The 2411-nt window shown below is 38.2% G+C and overlaps 1 protein-coding gene across 1 annotated transcript; it reads left to right on the plus strand.

Annotated features, from left to right (window-relative positions):
• Positions 1 to 654: 654 nt before the first annotated feature.
• On the plus strand, positions 655 to 2067 carry LOC109828138. Its single transcript, XM_020395168.1, is given in 2 exon segments — positions 655 to 1288; positions 1291 to 2067. Coding segments are annotated over 2 exon segments (1320 nt in total). The 3' UTR covers positions 1977 to 2067.
• The last annotated feature ends 344 nt before the right edge of the window (positions 2068 to 2411 follow it).

Below are 2411 nucleotides of genomic sequence, written 5' to 3' on the forward strand. Positions count from 1 at the left end.
ACGTGACGTGGACTTTTGATAGAATTAGGACTCATCTGAGTGGACCTAAACTAAGAAATTTATAATGACATGAATACCTTGGGACGAAACAGATTCAACAATTGACCAGATAACCAGATATAAATTAAAATAGAGACAATAACTTTGATGAGACCAGATAACCAGATATAATTTCTGATGTTTTTGTGTGCCGTTTGTTTAATTTTGGAGTTGTGTGGGTGCCTATGTTTGTTGAATGTATTAATAAAAGTGTTGTTTATGTTTGAATAAAATTGTTGTTTATGTTTCAATAAAACCGATTGATAATGACTTCTCACTGCATAATAGTACAAAAGATACAATTACTACTCACTGCAAAAACAAACAAATGTTGAATTGACCTTTCACTGCAAAAAATACAAAGGATGAAATGACTACACCTGCATAATAATACAAAATATGAATTGACAACTCTCTGCACATGCATGCCCTATGACACATGTCTCTGATGTTGCATGCCCTACGACACATGTCTCTGATGTTGCATGTCCTATGACACATGTCTCTGTAATTGCATGTGAATTCAATTATTTGAACAACTACCCTTCATTATATAAACTGATCAGATGCACATCATAAGTATACCTATCAACATTTCAAAAATCATAGCATCCAATGGATCATTTCCTAAATGAGTTTAGTCTAGAAGAGTTCCAACAACAATGGGAAATAGAAGAAAAAATACTTGATAGGCAGCGAGAACTTCTTGAAGAATTGCAAAGGAGAAGCGAACAACCACGTAAGAGGAAATCCATACATAGAGATCATCATGCAGCGCATGAGAGACTCATGGCCGACTACTTTGCCGAGTCATGCACTTACACTGACGCCCAGTTCCGACGCAGGTATCGAATGAAAAGGCCTCTCTTTCTACGAATTGTGGACTCTATATCAAATTACGACGATTACTTCACACAATGGCGCAATAATGCGGGCAAGCTTGGGTTAACGCCTATCCAGAAGTGTACGGGTGCCATACGCATGCTCGCATATGGAGTCGCAGCCGATGCTTGTGATGAGTACGTCAAGATAGGAGAATCCACTGCTATCGAGTGTACTCGCAAGTTTTGCGAAGGGGTAATAGCATTGTTTCAAGATGAATACTTACGACGACCAAATGTGGAAGACTTGCAGAGGTTGCTCCAAGTTGGACAGGAACGTGGATTCCCAGGGATGATTGGAAGTATTGATTGCATGCACTGGCAGTGGAAAAATTGTCCTAAGGCTTGGCAAGGGTAGTTTACTAGTGGACCAAGGGGACGACAACAGTTATCCTCGAGGCAGTTGCGTCATATGATTTGTGGATATGGCATGCTTTTTCAGGGCTTCCTGGTAGTTTGAATGACATAAATGTACTAGATAGGTCACCGGTTTTTGACGACATTGAGTCTGGTGAAGCTCCACGGGTAAACTTCACAGTGAATGGGCGGGAGTACAATATTGCATACTATCTTGCCGACGGAATCTACCCTAAGTGGCCTGTCTTCGTGCAGTCAATTCAAATGCCCCAAGGCAACAAACATCAATTTTTTGCCAAACAACAGGAATCATGCAGGAAGGACGTGGAACGCGCATTCGGGGTACTCCAAGCACGCTTCGCTATTGTCCGCCAACCAGCTAGAATGTGGGATCTTGATGTCTTAGGAAAAATAATGAGGGCGTGCATTATTTTACATAACATGATAGTAGAGGATGAACGAGATACGTATTCGCGAAACTGGGAAAATATCGACTTTGAACCGTCGAACAATGCTAGCTCTAGCGCCTCTTTCAATGTTCAAACAGACGTGTTGCCGGAGTTTCAAGTCCATGTTCAACACCGATCTGAGGCAGATAATCAGACTAGAGCGGAACTACGAGATAAGACCCAACATATTCAGCTGAAGAAGGATCTCATCGAGCACATTTGGCAGAAGTTTGGGACAACCTCCGATTAGATTTACCAATTTAGTGTGTGTTTTCTTTAATGTTTTCAATAATTTGGGTGTGTTTGGTTTTCCGTATGCTTAATAAAATCGTGTGTTATTTTATGTTAATTTAAAAATATTATTGAAAATTAAATTAATAATATATATTTAAATATTATATATTATTTATTGAATTATTAATAAATTATAATTATAAATATATGAGTTATATTAATAATAATAATAATAAAATAGTAATATATATGAAATAGGAAAAAGAATGAATAAATATGGTGGGGTATATGTTGAAGTGAAGTGGTTTATGGTGGGTCCCAAATAAAGTAAAAAACTTTCTGAAAAATCTCCTGCTGTAGAGTTGATAGGGAAATGAAGATTATTGAATTAAATAAAGTGATGTGGCAGGAGAGAAGGAGGTGAAATTTCACCTCCTGCTGGAGATGGTCT

This window comes from Asparagus officinalis, unplaced genomic scaffold (assembly GCF_001876935.1).
Source record: "Asparagus officinalis unplaced genomic scaffold, Aspof.V1 AsparagusV1_Un757, whole genome shotgun sequence".
Classification (NCBI taxonomy): domain Eukaryota; kingdom Viridiplantae; phylum Streptophyta; class Magnoliopsida; order Asparagales; family Asparagaceae; genus Asparagus; species Asparagus officinalis.